The sequence below is a fragment of the Loxodonta africana genome, chromosome 2 (genome assembly GCF_030014295.1).
Source record: "Loxodonta africana isolate mLoxAfr1 chromosome 2, mLoxAfr1.hap2, whole genome shotgun sequence".
Lineage (NCBI taxonomy): Eukaryota > Metazoa > Chordata > Mammalia > Proboscidea > Elephantidae > Loxodonta > Loxodonta africana.
The window spans coordinates 185,625,369-185,643,476 of NC_087343.1; the positions used below are offsets into that span (position 1 = coordinate 185,625,369).

Genomic DNA, 18,108 nt, shown 5'->3' on the forward strand with positions numbered 1-18,108 from the left:
TGATTCCGACTCCTAGCGACCCTATAGGACAGAGTAGAACTACCCATAGAGTTTCCAAGGAGCACCTGGTGGATTCGAACTGCTGACCTCTTGGTCAGCAGCCGTAGCACTTAACCACTACACCACCAAGGTTTCCATAGCTGGTTTTAAAAAAGGAAAAAGAAGGAGGATTTAGCCTTAAAACTTATAAGCTTGCACCATGGCCTGGTACCTGCTCGGGAGACAGCTGTGAACAAAACAGACCCTCTGTGTCTTCAGGAAACTCCCCTCCTTGTGGATAACGGGACACAAAATATTTGCAAACTCTGCTTGATACCTGAATGGCAATAAGGATGAAAAGCTACTTCACTGTGGAACTGAGCTGTAGAAAAAGCTTACTGTGTATTTCAAAGAATTTAAATATTCATTACGTAATTAATGTTTTTCAGTCACTTAAAAAAAAAACTTAAGACTTTTTTTGAGAACAGCTTAAGTACTTATCGATTGAGAACTTTTATAACTCTCAAAATGGAGGCATCCCCATATCTCTACAGGTATTTTAAATGAATTGAATTAATCATAGGCTTAAAAGTCTCTTGCGATCTTCGTTAACTTCCCTGGGTTTAATTAAAACATCTGTGCACTTTTAATTTATCGATTCATCCAACTCATATGTCATGTTTTTAACACACCCCAGCATGCTCTGCATCATTTTTAACCCGATTTCCACTTAACTAAAGCAATTAAATTCACCCCGGATTAATTAAAGCATCCATACTTTCGTGCTTAAGTCAGCGTGTGCTTCTTTCCCCACATGACTCCTGAATGTCAGAGATTTGACACACCTGATGAGTTTTTTGTCCTTCTGGAAATTCTTCCCTAAATCGCTTTCTTGGTTATTAATGCACCATTTGACAGAGCTGGAATGAGGAATTTGGTGCACCTGAACTTTGGCCCTCTGAGCTGGGGACTCTGACCCTGCCTTTCAGAATTTGTCCTCCTGGTTCCTCTCTTCATGGGAGTCCTGCTGGATTTTGCCTCCATTGAGACTGTCTTGAGTATCTGAGTATTCTGGGCAGGAGGAGGAAGCCTGTCAGGTCACAGGTGATTACAGAGGTCAGACTGGCTGGTGATCTTCACATTTGTACTTTTGTAATTACTCCTTAGTTCTGCTTTGTAAGTTCCTTTTTCAATCTTCTCCCTACACAGTCTAATCCTTGCTGCCCTGCCCATTTAATAAGGAAAACTGAGGTGCCCAGAAGGTTAACAGACTTTTCCCCTGGGCACACTGAGTCACAGAACTATCCAACTGCTGACAAATTAGCCTCCTAAAAGCTAGTTTGAATTTCTGCTCCCACATCCTACCAATAGTGTTTGACAGAGTCCGAAGTCCTTGGGTGATACAAATTGTAAATACGTTCAGCTGCTAACCAGAAGATTGATCTGGGTGGAGGTTTGAGTCTATCCAGAAGTGCCTCAGAAGAGAGGCCTGGAGATCTACTTCCAATAATAAGCCATTGAAAACCCTATGGAACACACTTCTACTCTGATACCGTGGGGTTACCATGAGCCGAATCAACTCGCCAGCAGCTGGTTTGTTGGTTTCCCCTCAGGCACAGCAGCATTGGATATTATCAGTCTTTTCGTTTCTTCCAGTCTGGTAAGCCAAGAATTATTTCTCATTATTTTAGCCTATACTCATTTAATTGTTAGTGAATTCTCTTTTTATACTTTTATTGGCAATCTGTATTATTTCCGTTTATGCCTTTGTCCAGGTTTTCTTTCATGGGCCTCTTTTTATTGATTTGCATATATTTTATTGATTTTGCATATAGAAACTTATTCTGTAATATGTATTTAAATATTTCCTCCCAGGGTTACTTGCCCCTTAATTTCGTTTATTGTATCCTTTGTCATATTTAAAAAAAAAAAAAATCTTATTTCCATCAAGTCAATGCCAACTCAGAGTAACCCTATAAGACACGATAGGACTGCCCCAGCGTTTCCAAGGCTGTAAATCTTTATGGACGCAGACTGCCACGTCCTTCTCCTGTGGAGCAGCTGGTGGGTTCAAATCACTGACCTTTTGGTTAGCAGCCAAGCACCTTAACCTTTGCCATTTAAACTTTATGTAATCAAATCTGATCTTTTCTCTTTTCCTTCATTGTTTCTGGAATTTATGGGTTTTTTTTTTTCTTTTTACATGCTTCCTTCCCCAAGAAAATAAAATCAGCCTTCAATATTTTCTTCTAATACTTTTATGGTTTGTTTTTTGTTTAGATATTTAATCTGTGTGGAATTTATTTTTTAGTACAGGTTGCAGTAGGGGTCAAAGTTTATTCTCCACCAACTGGATTGCCAGTTACAGGAATCTAACTATAATCAAACTCACCTTTCCTAACACTGTTTTGCTCTGCACCAAGCTAAGTCCACAGACTAGAAAGGCAATGGGGAAGTAGTTTTTGTTTCAAGGACAATTGAACTTTTTTTCACATGAGTCCAGACCCAAATATTACAACCGCAGTGCTTCAAGGGATTAAGACTGCTTCTTTCTCCATTTCTTTTTCTTATCATCTAATCCAACCATGATGGCACAGTGGTTAAGAGCCTGGATGCTAACCAAAAGGTCAGCAGGTAGAATCCACCAGCTGCTCCTTGGAAACTCTATGGGGCATTTCTACTCTGTAGAAATGACTCAATGGCAACAGGTTTTAGCAAAACAGGTTTTAGCAAGCTAGTAATAATACCAGGCCTTTGAACTGGTTCGATCTGGTTCGACCCCCTGCTAAGAATTTGCATTTCTACCCCAGATATACTGAATCAGAATCTACAGTTTAACAAGATCCTCAGGTGATTCTTATGTACCCCAAGCGCTTTTTATGTATGCATAAGGTACATAAGAATCACCCGGGGATCTTGTTAAACTGTAGATTCTGATTCAGTATATGTGGGGTGGAAATGCAAATTCTCAGCAGGGGGTCAAACTGGACCCAACCAGCTTGAAGCTCTGCATAATAGGTTGTTGGTATTATTAGTTGACTTAAAGTCGGCTCCAACTAACGGGACCCTGTATGGCAAGCTTATGTATAACAGAGCAAAATGTTTTCTAGTCCTGCACTACTTTCGTGGTCATTGCTTTGTTTGAATCCATTGTTGCAGTTCTTGAGTCAATGCATCTCACTGAGAGTTTCTCTCCTTTTCACTGACCCTCTGCTTTATCAAACATGATGTCTTTTTCTAGGGATCGGTCTTTCCAGATGATGTGTCCAAAGTAAGCGAGTCAAAGCGTCATCATCCTTACCCCTAAGAAACATTCCGGTTGCATTTCTTCTAAGACTTATTTGTTTGTTCTTCTGGCACTCAATGGTGTATTCAGTATTCTTCACCAATACCAATTCTTTCTATTTCTGTATCCAACTTTGACATGCAAATAGGTTATTTGTCAGTATTTATTGACTAACTGGGATGTAAGGCAATGAATTGTTAGTGCTGTTTGATAATTTACCTTGGCTACTAGATTCAAGTATTCTCAGATCTCTTTTCCAAAAGGGTTTTAGATCAAATTTCAAATAATTTCTAAAAGGCGTATTATTTAGAATTCTCCTCTGCACATCTAGTCCAGCCCAGAATTGATTTGTTAAGATATGGGCATTTTCCCTCTACTTTGATGCTTGCCCTCTTCAATAACCTTTTCTCCAGGCATTCTTTCTACTGCAAGCTCCAAGTCCACAAAACTTGTTTTCCTTAAAGCAGGAAATACAGGTGGTTTGTCCTGTCAGTTCCCACAGAGTAAATAACACTGACAATTCATCTCATTCCTTACAGAAAACTTTGAGGAGGAAAAAAAAAAAAAGCTCTGGCTTGATCATTAAAATGAGCTTCACACCATTTAGGTGAATCTAAATTGTGTCATTTTTTTTGTCATCAGCCTGTTAACTTGTCAGTCGTTAGTGGCAGCAGCAATTTATTTTTCTTCTGCAGGAATCTTAGAGCTTCCATTTACTAGATTTAGTAAAACAGGAATAGTCACTTTGTATAAACATTTTAATTAATTTTAAATAGAAGCTTGAATGCACAATGTTCTGCTCCCATAAGCCTTAGAAAGAAGAGAGAGAGAGAGAGAGAGGAGGACATAAAACACCGCATATGTGATTCATGACCAGTCAAGGCCTCCTCCTGCCTGCAGCTAGAGAAGACTGGGTGGGAGAGAAGAAGATGATTCTAATCAGATAATCGAATCATCTGATAATCTTGTGGCCCTGGTGGTCGTGGTGGTAGCCCGTGTTAGGTGGGTGTGTGTCGGTGTGGTGTGTTTCAGACATACTGAATTTTTAATATTATTAGCCCTTGAAGTCAGAGTGGAGATTCAGTTTAAAATTTCATGAGGGAACATCTGCTAATTGACTTGTAGTGCCAGCTACTGCTTTGAGCCCTTTTACATGTTCTCATTTAACTCTCCCACCAGCTCTGAGTTGTCATTAGATGCCATCAAGTCAGTTCCAACTCATAGCAACCTATGTACAACAGAACGAAACACTGCCTGGTCTTGCGCCATCTTTACAATCATTGTTATGTTTGAGTCCATTGTTGCAGCCACTGTGTGAGTCCATCTCATTGAGGGAGGGTCTTCCTCTTTTTGACAAATCCTGTGCTTTACCAAACATGATGTCCACCTCCAGGGACTCATCCATCCTGATAACACATCCAGGGTAAGTGACACGAAGTCTTGCCATCTTCGCTTCTAAGGAGCATTCTGGCTGTACTTCTTCCAAGACAGATTTATCCGTTCTTTTGGCAGTTCATGGTATATTCAATATTTTTTGCCAGTGCCATAATTCAAAGGTATCAATCCTTTTTTGATCTTCCTTATTCATTGTCCAGCTTTCATGTGCATATGAGGAGACTGAAAATACCAAAGCGTGAGTCAGGCACACCTTAGTCCTCAAAGTGATATCTTTGATTTTTAACACTCTTTAAAGAGGTCTTTTGCAGCAGATTTGCCCAATGCAATAGGTTGTTTGATTTTCGACTTCTGCTTCCATGGGTGTTGATTGTGTATCTAAGTAAAATGAAATCCTTGACAACTTCAGCCTTTTCACCGTTTATCATGGTGTTGCTCGCTGGTCCAGCTGTGAGAATTTTTGTTTTCTTCATGTTGAGGTGCAGTCCATACTGAAGGCTGTAGTCTTTTGATCTTCCTCAGTAAATGCTTCAAGTCCTCCTCACAGCAAACAATGCTGTGTCATCTGCGTATCGCAGGTTGTTAAGGAGCCTTCCTCCAATCCTGTTGCCACATTCTTCTTCATACAGTCCAGCTCCTTGGATTTTGTTAAGCATACAGATGGAATAAATTTAGTGAAAGTATACAACCCTGATACACACCTTTCCTGGTTTTAAACCATGCAGTGTCCCCTTGTTCTATTCTAACAACTGCCTCTTGGCCTGTGTACGAGTTCTGCATGAGCACAATTAAGTGTTCTGGAATTCCCATCCTTCACAATGTTATCCATAATTTGTTATGATCCACACAGTTGAATGCCTTTGCATAGTCAATAAAACACAGGTAAACATCTTCCTGGTATTCTCTGTTTTCAGCCAAGATCCATCTGACACCAGCAATTATATCCCTTGTTCCATGTCCTCTTTTGGATCTGGCTTGAATTTCTGACAGTTTCTTGTCCATGTACTACTGCAACTGGGTTTTAATTATTTTCAACAAAGTTTTACTTGGGTGTGATATTAATGATATTGTTCAGTAATTTCTGTGTTCCACTGGATCACTTTTCTTTGGAATGGGACGTATATGGATCTCTTCCAGTCAGTTGGCCAGGTAGCTGTCTTCCAAATTTCTTGGCATAGACAGTCAAGTGCTTCTAGCATTGCATCCATTTGTTGAAACATCTCTATTGTTTTGCTGTCAGTTCCTGGAGCCTTGTTTTTTGCCGATGCCTTCAGTGCAGCTTGGACTTCTTTCTTTAGTACTGTCAAGTCTTAGTCATATGCTACCTTCTAAAATGGTTGAACATAGACCAATTCCTTTTGGTACAGTGACTCTGTATTCTTTCCATTTTCTTTTGATCCTTCCTTTGTCATTCAGTTTTTTGGGAGACAGTTATAATTACCCCACATTTTGAAGGGAAAACTGAGTATCAGAGAAGTTCAGTAAGTTGGGGGCCAGGCTTTGAACCCAGCTCTTTCTAACTCCCAAACTCTTTCTCTTTCCTCTTGTACTCCGTATCACTTCTTAGTAGGGGGTAGAGAGAGAGTGGTTTTACCTGTGTTGTTGTTGCTAATTACCTTGAGTCTGCTCGGCTCATGGCGACCTTTATGTATAACAGAACGAAATGGTGCCTGGTCCTGCACCATCTTCACGATCACTAATCAGTATGTTTGAGTCCATTATTGCAGCTATTGTGTCAACTCATCTCATTTAGGGTTTCCCTCATTTTCCTATCAGCTGTCATTAAAATAATACAAATTTGATGACAGTAAAAATATAAGAACTCATTGTGGTCGAGTCGATTCTGACCCATAGTGAACCTACAGGACAGAGTAGAACTGTCCCATAGGGTTTCCAAGGAGCAACTTCTGGATTCGAACCACTGACCTTTTGGTTATCAGCCATAGCTCTTAAGCACTGTGCCACCAGGGCCTCAAAAATATAAGAAAGTTTATTAATTCAGAACGTTCCTAATTCACACCTAGCTTCTGGGCTGAGGATCAGACTGGGCCTCATACATGTGATTTTCTGGATTGAGTTATGCATGAGAATGAATCAAGTACCACTGAGGGAAGGTGTTCACTGTGCAGGTCAGCCTGGTGGTCACTGATGAAGCTCACTTGGCATTTGTCTTCACTCTCTTTGCCTCAGTAACAAACGGATTACTCGAGAGCCTCACTCCTCTAACTAGCCTACCTTCCGCTTCTTTATGTGACATCAGTCCACCCCATCAAGCACCCTGCTTTCCAATAAGCGACCATCACAGCATTTTGCATTTTTGACCACACTCCTGGGGAGCAGGCTGCAAACATATTGAAGGAAGTTTGCATTTGGAATGTGGAGAACTCCGTGACCTGACTACTTTCCATTTCTTTTCCCCGAGTAATTTAAGTAGGTCACATTTTAAATTCAATTTCCCAGGCACCTGGTTTAAAAAAAAAAATCCATTCTTACCTTCTGGTCAATCCTATTTTTTTCTACCACTTGGAGTTGATGCAAAAAAGAAACAGTGTTCAGTATGAGTAAAAAAAAATCCTAACTATATTTTATTAATTAATAAAGACAGTAATTATTTGTTTCTTACTTCCTACCCTCTACCACGAGGCAATGGCAGTTCAGTGGTAGAATTCTCGCCTCCATGTGGGAGACCCAAATTAGATTCCCAGCCACTGCACCTCATACACAGCCACGACCTAATTGTCAGTGGAGTCTGGCATGTTCCTGTGACGCTGGACAGATTTCAGCAGAATGCCCAGACTAAGATGGAGTAGGAAGAAAGGCCTAGTGATCTACGTCTGAAAATCAGCGAGTGGAAACCCTGTGGATCACAGTGATCCAGTCTGTAACCCATCATGGAGATGGCACAGGACCAGGTAGCATTTCATTCCACTGTGCATGGAGTCACCATGAGTCAGGGGCCAACCTGATGGCAGCCAGCAACGACAGTTCTCTACCACCTTTGGAAGGGGAGGGAGTCGTGTGTGCAATAGGAGCCAGGTGGTGATTGGTTTGGTTATGTAACTTTCTCTGCCACCTACCGCGGCTCAGCCACTGGATAACCCTCATTTCAGAATCAGTCCTTGGAGGCTCATCTGACTGCACATTGTACAGCCAAACTTCTCATTGTCTTCTTATTTCGGTGTGTAGGGTGGCCGTAGGGGGAGGAACGATGCTGATCCTAGTCTTCCCACCCAGTGGTACCTCTGATCAGAAATGACAGATACCTAGATCAGAAATGGCAAATAGGTTTTCCCTTGAATGCCAATCCTGCCTGCTTGGAGGTCTCAGCCTGGGCACTGCTTAAAGGTTTTGAGACTAGGCTCAGAGGTATGAGGTCTGTGATCAATTAATGATGTCTGCAGAGGTACACGGAAGGAGAATGGTAGATCAGGAGCATAAATGCACCACCCCTGACCTAGAGCTTAGCATGAGTCTCCTGAGGAACTGACATGAAACAAACTTACTCTGTCTTCCAAGTCCTGTCAAAACTTGAAGAAAGCAAATCAATGACTTCTCATACTGGTTCATATTGGTATACGTACTGATTTGAATCTTGGGTCCCCTGGGTTCTAAGTTCTTTCTTGTAGCTTCTTTTAGACAACCAACATCTGTAGCAACTCTGTATAGGTTCCTCTCCTTAGGCATCATAAGGGTAAGACTTCTACTAAGAATTGTTATCCCAGTAGTTTTCACAACTATCCTGTTATAAAACATCTATACGTCAGTCATTGAGATGTTTTTATATTAGGTCAGTTTGCAATTAAGGTAAAACATGGACTTGCCTGGGCGGGTGGGGGAAGCATTGTGTATAAGGTCCACTCCAAAAACCATTCTTTCCACATCTTTTATAAATGACCATTTAGAGCTTACCCATAATTCCACCACTTGGGAATCAATCCCTGAATATCAGGAACATAGGAGAAATAATCAAGCCAACAATGATGAACAGAGCACTGGAAAGAAATCTAGTTCCAGTCCTTGAGAAGCTTCTGTATCTTTCAGAAATGAGAGATTCTCAGAAGGAAAGAAAATTCCTGTAAAAATGAAATAGAAATATGACCACAAATGGGGATTGATAAGGCAGGGTGTGGCAATTGATTAGGGTGGAGTGATATGATTAGATATGCAAAAGCTTTGTGGGATGAGGTGATCACTCAGGTTGTACCCGAATATTCCAAATCACTGGTAACAGCAGGGGTCAAGGCCCTGGTCACTTCTGAAGGTCTCTGAATGCCAGTTCTGCAGCCTGGAGCAATACCTGCATCTTAGGCCCAAATTAGAAGCCAGATTGGCATACATTTGAAATTTAGGTTCTTTACAAACTGATGCTGAAGTGAAAAGTCCAAAACATGGAGGCATCCCCTAAAATCCACTCTTGATTAAGTCTGTTATCGTTGTTATTAGGTACCATCAAGTTGATTTTGACTCATAGTGACCCCCTAGGGTTTTCTCAACTGTAATCTTTACGGGAGCAGACGACTAGGTCCTTCCTTCTTCTGCAGATCCGCTGCGTGGGTTTAAACTGCCAACCTTTCAGTTAGCAGCCTAGTGCTTAACCATTGTACCACCAGGGTTCCCCTGATGAGCTCTAAAAGGGGAAACTCCAGCCAAACCAGTGAAAACTATAGGTAATCTCACACCCAATAACCCTTACTGAATCTCAGCCTTCTTCCCATGAAAGTATTCAAGACGGTCCCAGCTGAGATGTGAACTAGTAAAGATTTCGTATCTTCAGCCTGTAATCTTCCTTCCTTTGTAATGGACATAAATTTATGAGGAGTCAATTAATCCTGAGGGTGTAATTTAATCAGCAAAATGGATCCTAACCCCCAGTACCAACAACAGTGATAAAAATAAAGAAGTTCATGTAGCTTAGTTAAGGGCACAGCTTTGTCCTTGGACCAACCCAATACTCGTTCAAGCTCCCCTTCTCATGAGCTTTGGACTCAGGGAAAGCGACTTCCCCAGTCTTAGCCTCATTTGTAAAATGGGGCTCATGATTCTAGCATCTGCCTGGTAGGATGATTGAATAAAGTGCACGTAAAGCATTCTATGCTGTGCCTGGCACATGCCAGTTGCCGTGGAGTCTATGTCAACTCATGGCAGCCCTCTGTGCTCTATAGGGTTTTCAAGGGCTGATTTTTTGAAGGTAGATTGCCAAGCCTTTCTTCTGAAGTGCCCATGGGTGGACTAGAACCTCCAACCTTTCATTAGCAGCCAAGCATGTTAACTGCACCACCCAGGGATTTCTGTTGTAGCACATAATAAGTATTTAATTGGGGATAGCTGCTTCTGCTAATGCTATAAGTAGCATTTGTATTATAGTTGTTGATGCTGCTGTTGTTTATTTGAAGATGTCTGTGTGCCTCCCCGGCCAAAGTCCCCAGCTAGAATGTTAGAGGCAAAGCCAAAATGCCAGGCAGGCTCTGCCTTGTTAGTCTGACGCAGCCCCTCAGGCACTGGCTCCTTGTGACCTGATGTCTCTCTTTGGTCTTCGCAGCCGCCTGCCCTGTCCTGTGCAGCGGGAATGGACAATACTCTAAAGGGACGTGCCAGTGCTACAGCGGCTGGAAAGGCGCGGAGTGCGACGTGCCCCTGAATCAGTGTATCGATCCTTCCTGCGGGGGCCACGGCTCCTGCATTGACGGGAACTGTGTCTGCTCCGCTGGCTACAAAGGCGAGCACTGTGAGGAAGGTAAGCCCTGCAGGGCCAGCTGGGCAGTGGGGGAGGCAAAAGCTAAAATCAAACCGTCAATGCTAACTCATAGTGACCCTATAGGACAGAGTAGAACTGCCCCATGGAGTTTCCAAGGCTGAAAATCTTTATGGAAGCAGACTACCACATCCTTCTCCTGTGGAGCTGCCGGTAGGTTCTAACCGCTGACCTTTCAGTTAGCAGCCAAGCACTTTAGCCACTGCAGGAGATGTTTATTTGCAGGGACCGATCCATGGCTTCATGTTTTACACAGGAAACTTCTATATTTTGCACAGAAAATTTCAAACCCCTCAGCCCTGATGGCTTCTTAAGTAGTATAACAGAAAAGGCCTGTAGAGATTGTTCTGGAAGGAATGTTTGGTTTCACCCTCCATTATGGAAACCAACTCTTTTTCTCTTTCTCCTTTGTTTTTCTCTTTAAGTTGCTTTCCCTGCCTTTTGGTCTTCTCATTTCCTCTTCTCCTCCCCTTCTTTCTTCTTTTTCCTCTTTTTCTCCCTTCACTTTGCCCTATTTTTCTTCCCCTTTGCTTTATCAAAAGTCCTCTGAATTAGGAATTCTTAAACCTATCTAGAGAAGATAGAAAACAACAATTCCCAACCTCCCTATCTCCTTCAAGCTGTTTGATACTCTTCCTGGTTATATAAGCTCTATATCAAAAACCAAACCCGTTGCTCTCGAGTCTATTCTGACTCATAGCAACCCTAAAGGACAGAGTAGTACTGCCCCGTAGGGTTTCCAATGAGCAGCTGGTGGATTCGAACTGCCGACCTCTTGGTTAGCAGATGAGCTCTTAACCACTGTGCCACCAGGGCTCTGAGACCTATATATGCCTGTGTAAATATTTTAGCAAAAATTAATATCAGTAGAGAGCAGTCAGGCTGGAAAGACTATAGGTATCCATATCACTTAGAGACACAGTGTAGGGAAACTGCTCCTGGCTTCCTACAACCACAGTCAGATAGAGGAGGGTGGGGGTGCAGTCAGAGGGCTAGGGGTGCTTAGGAGCTCACTACAGAGGATCACAATGGTCTGATCCACAACCAATCAGGGTTTTGTTCCTTTGTGCATGGGGTCACCACAAGTCAGAGGTCAACTGGACAGCAGCTAACAACAACAAATAGCACGCATGTAAGTGGTATAAAGCACACATAGGTAAAATCCAGGGGATGGAAGAAACTGAATCCAACCTTACTAAATACAGCCAGATACCAGACTTCGCAGTTAAGAGAGGGTGACATGGGGAGGGAGTGCAGGAGACAGAGAAGAAGAATACCTCTCTGGACGTGTTCCAAAACCAGCTGTAACTAGTCCTAGTTACTCTAGTTAGTTCTTGTGAAAGAGTAATTTGCTATACCTGGGTGTTGGGACCAGGTAGTGGTATCCATAGGGCAAGGGGAACTCAGCCAAAATTCTGTCAACCTTCGCTCCTGCATCTGCCCTTACAGAACATGATCTCTAGTTGTTCATTATTTCTTCCACCATACAAAGAATCAACCACAGTTGGTAGGAGGGGAGGAACTCAGGCACCCTCAGCCTGTCACCCACTATCCGGTCTTTGAATTAATTAACTCCATCCCTGCCTTCCATCCAAGCACCTGCCACTAAGTCCATCTCACAGTGAAATGTCCCCATGTGACTCAAACAGCCCTTCTCTACCATGTTCCCAGTGGAGACAGAAGTCTCAACCCACCCAAAAAACTAAGGCAAAAAGCCCAGTGTGCTCTATGTGAGACAGCTCAAAGTGACCCCCCAGGATACCTGAACAGAAACGAGCCTGTTGGAAGCCCTGTGCTAGTGTTCTCTCTCAGCTCCTCATGGCCAAACTGACCACAGGCTGGGTCCCTCCTACTGATGAGGTGGTACCTCCAGTTCTATACTGCACAGTAGATACTAGTGAATCCCTTTTCCCATCCCATTAGCTTATGGATCTCCGACCTGTGTAAAAAATAAGTGGTCACTACAGCCCTCACCACAAAAGAATGACAGGGGCTTATCCCTAGATGTACACACATATGCTTTCCTTGTGAAATCTCCTATTTCATAGTTTTTAGGGAGCCTCTGAGTGGAACAAACTGTTAACAGGCTTGCTGCTAACTGAAAGGTTGGAGGTTCAAGCCCACTCAAAGGCACAATATAATTTTATTGTGTCATATTCCTAGATACAATAAAAAGAAAGGCCTGGCAATCTACTTCTAAAAAATCAGCCATTGGCAACCCAATGGAGCACAGTTCTACTCTGACACAAATGGGGTCGCCATGAGTCAGAGCCGCCTTAAGGGCAACTGGTTATAGTTTTTAGAACTATGACGACAAAGAGTCAGCTTCCATGACATTATTCTACTAAGATTTTTCAATGTATCAGTGGTGATGCCCTTAACGGAGCCCGGAAGTCTGACCTCCAGCTCTTCACTTGCTCAACTCTGTATATATTTTTCCTCCATTATGAAAGGTAACCTCCCTATGTCTGCATCATAAATCCAAGTTGGGAGTTGGTATGGAGGAAACACTGATTTAATAACCCTGCTTGAAAGGTTGAAGTTCTTAAAGATAAATGGATTGCAGGAGGCAAAGCTGCTTTTGCTGAAAACATGGGAGAGGCCAATAATATGACAAGAAAGGGTAAAATGACCTTTTGCGTATATCATTGGGAGAGAGGAAAGTGCTAGAGCAATGACATTGCCAGTCTGAGAGTTTTTTTCCCTCTAGTAAAGATGGTTCACATCAGTATGAGTGGAATTTTTAGTTGTTCCTCAACTCTTTTACCATCCCCACCAGTCTTACTTAAATTTTCACAATGAATTAGCCATCCAGTAAAACAAGCACACCAAGTGGATCACTATGAAAGGATGAAGCCTCCTCTATTGATTTCTTCTACCCAAAAAGAATGAACCGAAGTGATTCATAGGCTGTTTTCAAAATAGGAAATGGAATCAGAAAGTCTGGATCAGCAGTTTTTCTTCTATTTAGCTTTTTTATTTCTGATATTCATCATAGTCATAATGTTCAAACAATTTACCTGAAATGGCCAGGGCCACGAAATCAATAGTTGCCATCCTACATTTTTGCTGCATAAACATTGTTGTACGACTAACAAATTTGCACAAGAAAGTAAAAGGACCTATTTGCAAGGCTTCGTTCAATGATCTCTGGGGGAGTGGGAAGGTGATGAGAGAAGAATTGGCATATTAGTTTAAGTCAGCCATGTTTTCATGTCAGTTTCATGGTTGAGTCATTTTTCATGACATTTAACTTCATAAATGTAATTCATGGTTCTTCAGGGGTTTATAGTACATATTGTTTGTAAAACTCCTTGACCTCCTTTTTTATCCTTAGGGATAGAAATTGCATTCACAACTCTTTTTTGGCAAACCTACAGAGGGCCCAAGACTAAATGAGTTCTAATGATCTCAGCTGCCAGGGGGGCTGGCGTTTCAAGGCACATGGTACTTAGCTAGTAAAGGCCACTGTCCCCCTTTTAAGTATAACACCGTTTCTATTTATAAAGCTTCGTAAAATGCCATGGTCCCTCCTGCCTGCTAAAGACTCTAAGGAGGTGGCTGCAAGACCATCTCATGGAATTGGAACCAAATTTAAAATTCATAGCGAAACTGCACCTCTTAAAGTCGGAATTTAGTTATTCCATCAGCTGCTATAATTATATGCCACTGAGGGCATATTTACTGGTATCACTGGCCAGAGAAAGGGGTAGCTCATATTTCTGGATACAATAAATGGTCCTTTTGATGACATTCTAGTAGTGGGCTAATAAATCTCGGTGGATTTTCCTCCTTCATACTATAATTCAGAATAGCAAAGAGAGCTAATTTATCTGGAAGAAAAATATAATTTTCTTTTTGGTATATTACTTTTTATTATTTCATCTTTTTAGGGAAAAACTTATGATTCATTTTTTGAAAGTTCCTTACTATTGGCATCTTGCCAGACATTTTAAATGGCTATTTATAGATGGAGAATCATTTTTGAGGCACGTAGCATACCAGATATTTCTGTCTATATTTTGATTTTGTGATATTAGAAATGGGGACAGAGTAAAAAACTAGAACTTCAGGATTTTCTCTTCTTAGAAGAATGTGAACATGACTGGTTCCAAATGAACGTGTTCATGTTTTGCGGATGTGAAATTGCGTAGCATTCTTTCCAAAGGTAAAGTCGCTGTTAGCATGATTCTCCTTTCTTGTCAGTCCTTCCTAGGGAAGTGTGTTCCACTAACGACAGTTGCTTGGAGCAAAGTCTCAGCCTGTCATTCATTCTCCTACCAATTGTGTATCGAACACCTACCATATTCCCTTCACCCTGCGAGGCGTGAGACACCGAAAGCATTGCACAGTCTCTTTGCAAATGTATGCCACGTGCTTGAACCTTTCGGTATTCACCGCCCTGAATACAACAAATCTGAGGGTATCAGAAAGCGTTTCTATCATCAGGAGCTACATTCCCCAAGACAACGAATTTTAACATTAAAGCAATTGTAACCACAACAAGTCACGTCATCATGAATATCCCAAGTAATAATAAAAGCACCTAAAAAATTTACCTTTCTGAGAGCGTTTTCCAGATTTATAAAAAAAAGGGAAAAAAATCATCGACAGCTTCTGCTTTCCCATGGCTCAAACAGTTTTGAATTAAACTGTGTAAATAATATCTTTCTGAGAATATCTGAATGAGATCCTAAGAAATATCTCTTAACACTGGAAATTCGTATTTCCTGCCTCAAGGGAAATGTCATGGAATATTGTAACTTTTAATAAATCCATATTCCTCCAGTCTGAAGTCCCCTAGGACTAGTTTGTGGCTTCGATAATCTAAATAATGTCACATTTCATCAGAGCCAATATATCATCAATTTTAAAACATGCCATTATTTTTGTGTACCATAAGAATGGAAAAAGACACTTAACATGGGGAGGGTGATAGGAGACACTACAAAAAGCTGGGACTCCAAGGGGTCACCACCTCTGTGTTAATGGTAAATAATTTGAAGACCAAAACATCTTCATCTGTCCATCTTGGCATTTGGCAGAGGGGAGAAAACAAAATCTTCTCTAAAAATTTGAACCACAAAATGGCATGCACACACACACAAGGAACTGAATTACATTATCAGTGTGATCCAAACAAAAAAAATCAAGAAAAGGAGTTGGAGTAGTCTCAGGCCTGCTGTGCTCCCTAGGTGATGGAAGAAGCAAATGCTTTAATCCAGGCCAAGAAACCTCATTTCAGAACGGTGAAAATGGGGGAAATGTGTCTTAATCCATCCAATGTGGTGATGAGACCTACACACATCTCTGAGCTACCAGACAACATCCAAGCCCTCTACAGGAGCAGTGCTCCCTTTCAGACTCCACGTTTTGCAAAGCCCACTTCTCCAAGTGCCACGCCATAATTTCCTAGGAATACCTAAGGAAGTTGGTCTTCCTCTAATCATTGGACTGGATGGGTGTCCGAGGTTTGGGATCCCATTCTCATGCAAAAATTCCTCTCTTTCAAAACTGACCTGTTTCATCTCACTCTTCACTTTGAACGGATTCCAGAGTAGTAATCTTCAAGTTTGGAGTCCTTGGATGGTGCAAACAAACGATTAACACACTCAGCTGCTAGTCAAAAGGTTGGAAGTTCGAGCTCAACCAGAGGCACCTTGGAAAAAAGTCCTAGTGATCTACTTCTGAAGTCAGCCACTGAAAACTTTATAGAGCATAGTTCTACTCTAATATAATGGGGTCACTATGAATGACAACTGATTTTAACCTTCAAGTTACCCATTGGATGTGTATCCACTTTGATTGTTAAGATGGCCAAACAGACCACAAAACAGGCAGAAGCAACAAGGACTGGAATGTGCCCATTAACTCATCCATTTGGCAGATGGCCATTTCCATGGCCAAAGACACTAGCCCATCCAGATCACTCAAGATTACCTACATGAAGGATTATGTCTACGTCCAACTTTACTTCTATCCTTCACACTTACTAACTCCTTCAAGTAGGTGTGTGCTCCAAAAATAAAAACTAATTTTAGACTTAACCTTAAGTGAAACTTAATTAGGAAAGTGACTCATTTATGAGTTTCTTTTTAATCTTTTGTTACCTCTTGAAGTCAAGTATTAATGAAGTTAGAATGAGCCTCTACTTTTCTCTCTTACCGTGGGAGGTAATTGGGTTGGTGATACAAGTAGAGACATAACAGGTATTCATGTTCCAGTCTTAGAAACTCAGATATGGTTTAATCGAGGTACTAATATTTACAAGTTGCTGTTGTTAGGTGCTGTACCGTCAATTTCTACTCATAGGGACCCCATATGGCAGGATGGAACTGCCCCATAGGGTTATCCAGGCTGTAATCTTTGGGGAAAGGAGCCCTTGGGGCACAGCACTCAGCTGCTAACTGAAAGGTCTACGATTCGAACCCACCAGCAGCTCCATGGAAGAAAGATGTGGTAGTCTGCTTTGGTAAAGATTACAGCCTTGGAAACCCTCTGGGGAAGTTCTACTCTGTCCTATAGGGTAGCTATGAGTCAGAATTGACTCGACGGCAATGGGTTTTTAGTTTAATATTTATGGGAGCAGATCTCCAGTTCTTTCTCTCACAGAATTCTAAAGGTTGAAAGATACCTCTGTATCTACCCAGTACACCTCTATATCTGACACTTCCTAATTCTCCTTGGAAAATCCCTTCTTTTCTTCTTGCATTCTTTTCAAGTTTGAGATTCAGTATTTTGACAAATAAGCCTTTTACTTCTTTTAGGTGTTCTTCAAGGGACCATATATGTATGTATCACCTGGGCTATTCCATTCACTCACACAACCAAAAAGCCAATTCCAACTCATAGTGACCCTATAGGACAGATTAGAACTGCCCCATGGTATTTCCAAGGAGCGGCTGATGGATTTGAACAGCCAACCTTTTGGTTACGAGCCCTAGCTCTTAACCACTGAGCCACCAGGGCTCCAAGTGGATAGGAATTGGCAAACCACTGGTCTGTCCAGCAGTAAGCCTGTGTGTCATGGCCCAGGCCCCATGAGTGACCAGTACCTTTTCCCATTTGTGTTTTCTAGTTGATTGCTTGGATCCTACCTGCTCCAGCCATGGAGTCTGTGTGAACGGAGAGTGCCTCTGCAGCCCTGGCTGGGGTGGTCTCAACTGTGAGCTGGCCAGGGTCCAGTGCCCAGACCAGTGCAGTGGGCATGGCACTTACCTCCCTGACACGGGCCTCTGCAGCTGCGATCCCAATTGGATGGGTCCCGACTGCTCCGTTGGTAAGCCAAGAGGTTTTCTCCTCACTTTTCCTAATACTCATCCCCTGTGTTCTTTCCATGAGCCCAGATGGATGGGGATCCACTCTTCACACTTAATTTGGGGTCAGGGGACTTTCGTCTACTTCATAATGCCTTTCTTACTGTCTTCTCAGTCATGGAACCTGTGATCTTTGAGAACAAAAAAAATGTAGGTCCTTGTGTCTTGCTGGTTCCATCACCACAAATGCATGAAAGACTGGGAGTAATGCTTCCATTGGCATTATAGGGGTTCTTAGGTACAGTCCCTAAAGGTACTGAAAACAAAACAGAACAATTCAGTCCCCAACAAATGGGGGAAGAACGTCTGATAAAACCGAAAAGAGGCTCCCTCGGGGTGCTGTGCGAACGTGCTATAAAGCTCCACAATGCTCCAGTGAC

General features: G+C 42.0%; 1 protein-coding gene across 5 annotated transcripts in view; it reads left to right on the forward strand.

Moving 5' to 3' along the window:
• The window catches only part of TENM2 (teneurin transmembrane protein 2), a 1,060,479-nt gene that overhangs the window by 893,401 nt on the left and 148,970 nt on the right, over nucleotides 1–18,108 (forward strand). For all 5 annotated transcript variants that reach the window (XM_010592330.3, XM_010592333.3, XM_003404644.4 and 2 more), the window contains 2 exons: nucleotides 10,200–10,394; nucleotides 17,491–17,691. In XM_010592330.3, coding sequence (XP_010590632.1) covers nucleotides 10,200–10,394; nucleotides 17,491–17,691 — 396 coding nt within the window. The remainder of the gene's footprint in view (nucleotides 1–10,199; nucleotides 10,395–17,490; nucleotides 17,692–18,108) is intronic.